The 2,438-nt window shown below is 37.6% G+C and overlaps 1 protein-coding gene across 1 annotated transcript; it reads left to right on the top strand.

The window, feature by feature from the left end:
- The first annotated feature begins 360 nt into the window (after positions 1-360).
- On the top strand, positions 361-2,192 carry LOC133872894 (uncharacterized). Its single transcript, XM_062310537.1, has 2 exons — positions 361-612; positions 1,057-2,192. The coding sequence occupies exons 1-2, from the start codon at positions 463-465 to the stop codon at positions 1,696-1,698; spliced, it is 792 nt and encodes a 263-aa protein (XP_062166521.1). The 5' UTR covers positions 361-462; the 3' UTR covers positions 1,699-2,192.
- Positions 2,193-2,438: the final 246 nt, after the last annotated feature.

Raw genomic sequence — 2,438 nt, 5'->3', positions numbered from 1 at the left:
ATATTAAATCCTAATACAATGGTGAAATTGAAAAAATAAATAAATAAAAAATTATACACTAAATTAAAAACTTTTAAAATTTTTTCACTAATAAAGTTGTTCAACTTATTCCGAACATTTGGAATTAATACCTTCTGTGCACAAAGACAAAGTATTCGAGCACGGTAATTACCGCGACGCTTCCCCCACGACAATAGGGCATTGGGTGGAGCCTGGAATGAAATTTTGGTCAAAAGTGATTTTAGCGCGTTAATATCTCCGAAATTACGGTGATGCTTCCAGACTCAGCCCTTCGGCCCCTTCCCATAAAGTCGACCATGACAGATAGCAAGTGGGTCTGATTCACCTTCGCTATTATTATCTTCAAATTTTTCAGCCTATATAAATGGTCGGCTGCTGGTAGCCAAACTTCAATATATTATCAAACCTGAAAACTTGCGAGAGAGAGAGAGAAAGAGAGAGATGGCAGAATTGTTTATTAAGCAGGCGGAGAAATACGTGGAGGGTCGGCCGAATTACCCTCCAGAATTGTTTGAATTCATTGCTTCCAAGACACCCTCTCATGACCTTGCGTGGGACGTCGGCACCGGAAACGGTCAGGCTGCTCAATCCGTGAGTTTCATTTTCTCTCTTTTTGTCTTCTTCAATATTCTAGATGGGTATGGTATTAGAATATTAATTAAATATTTAAATTAATCATTTCTTTTTATTAATTTAATTCAATTCAGGCAAAATTACCTTCGGTCGCCAAAAATGGTATTGCTCTATAGATATGAACAAATTAAGACAGATTTGTTAAAAAAAATTAAGACAGATTTGATCAACCTCTGTATTACTATATTATAGTATTATGCGAATTTACATGAACTTTAAAAGTCCCAAATCATGGGAATATATTAAGTGATTAGACTCAATCATTGAGCAAAAAGTTGACAGATTTTTGTGGAATATATGAGAATGAGCTTAGTTCAGCAAAAGCTAGCTGGGATCTAATTGATAATTCCATTCTAACCATTTAGATTTAGAGGCATCTAATTCCATTCTAACCATTTGCAGCTAGCTGGGATCTACAAGAATGTGATAGCCACAGATACAAGCCCAAAACAGCTCTCATTGGCGACAATGCTACCCAATATAAGATACCAACAAACCCCTCCCACCATGTCTATAGCCGAGGTTGAAAGCAATGTTGCTCCTGAATCAAGCGTCGATGTTGTGACTATTGCCGCGGCCATCCACTGGCTCGACCGACCTAATTTCTACCAACAAGTGAAATGGGTACTCAAAAAACCCCATGGGGTCATAGCTGCATGGGCCTACTTCCTACCAGAAGTTAATGACTCCGTCGACGCAGTCGTCCAACGCTTTTATGACATTGCTTTGGAACCCTATTTGGAGCCGCCGGTTAGGTTAGCGAAGGACAAGTATAGGAGCATCGATTTCCCATTTGAGCCAGTGGATGGAGTTGATCACAGTGAGCCGCCCTTGTTTGTAATTGAAAAATTGATGACTTTAGATCATTACTTTACTTTCTTCAGATCGTGGTCAGCGTATCAAATAGCGAGGGAGAAGGGTGTGGAGCTTTTGAGCGATGATTTTGTTGAGGATTTTAAGCGTGCTTGGGCTGAAGATGGACAAGAACAGAAGGTTGCAAAGTTTCCAATTTTTTTAAGGATTGGAAGAGTGGGGAATATGTAAAAGGAATCAAAATGTAAGAAATTCTCTAGTATATTAAAGTGATCGATCGGTGATGACATATATATACCTATATGTCTGTCACACATATATTTATAGTGGGTTTTAGCAAGAGGGTGTGGAGAGTCCTCATGGGGAAGTGTTTTATGTTTGAGAGATCAGATCAGAAGCCGCATCAGAGGTAAGGGTAGATTTAGAAAATCTGACCTAAATGGTCATGATATCTTGGTTTGATGATCTCGTATTGGCTCTGTTTTGTTTTGATTGTTGTTTGGTTCTGTTGCTTTGTGGAGAGTTTTAGAGGTTGGTTTTTGGCTTCTGTCTTTGTATTTTGGCAGATGCTGTACGTTTTGCAGTGGTTGTTTGTTGTGTGCGTGTAGGGTTTTATTTTGGTTGTTTAGCTGTTTGCTGGTGTGTAATGGTTTAATTTCCTTGTGGTTAAAATTTTCTCATTCATAAAAATAAATAAATTAAACACGATTACAAGTTTTTGGTAATTTATTATAGGGTTAAATACATTTTTAGTACTTATGGTTTAAAAACTCTATTTTTTGCCTTTTATGCTTTAATTCGTATCATAGATGATACCTGAGTTTTGGAAAAAGACGGAAATAGCACATTCGTCTATTTCTCGGTTAAAAAACTAACAGCTTGCCATATTAGCGCCATTTATCATCTTTATAAACACAACACCTGTCCCACAGCAATTTTCTATTCTTTGTTCGTCGTCTTCTTCATCATCA

Source organism: Alnus glutinosa, chromosome 7 (assembly GCF_958979055.1).
Source record: "Alnus glutinosa chromosome 7, dhAlnGlut1.1, whole genome shotgun sequence".
Classification (NCBI taxonomy): domain Eukaryota; kingdom Viridiplantae; phylum Streptophyta; class Magnoliopsida; order Fagales; family Betulaceae; genus Alnus; species Alnus glutinosa.
This window is presented reverse-complemented; position numbering and strand designations above follow the sequence as displayed.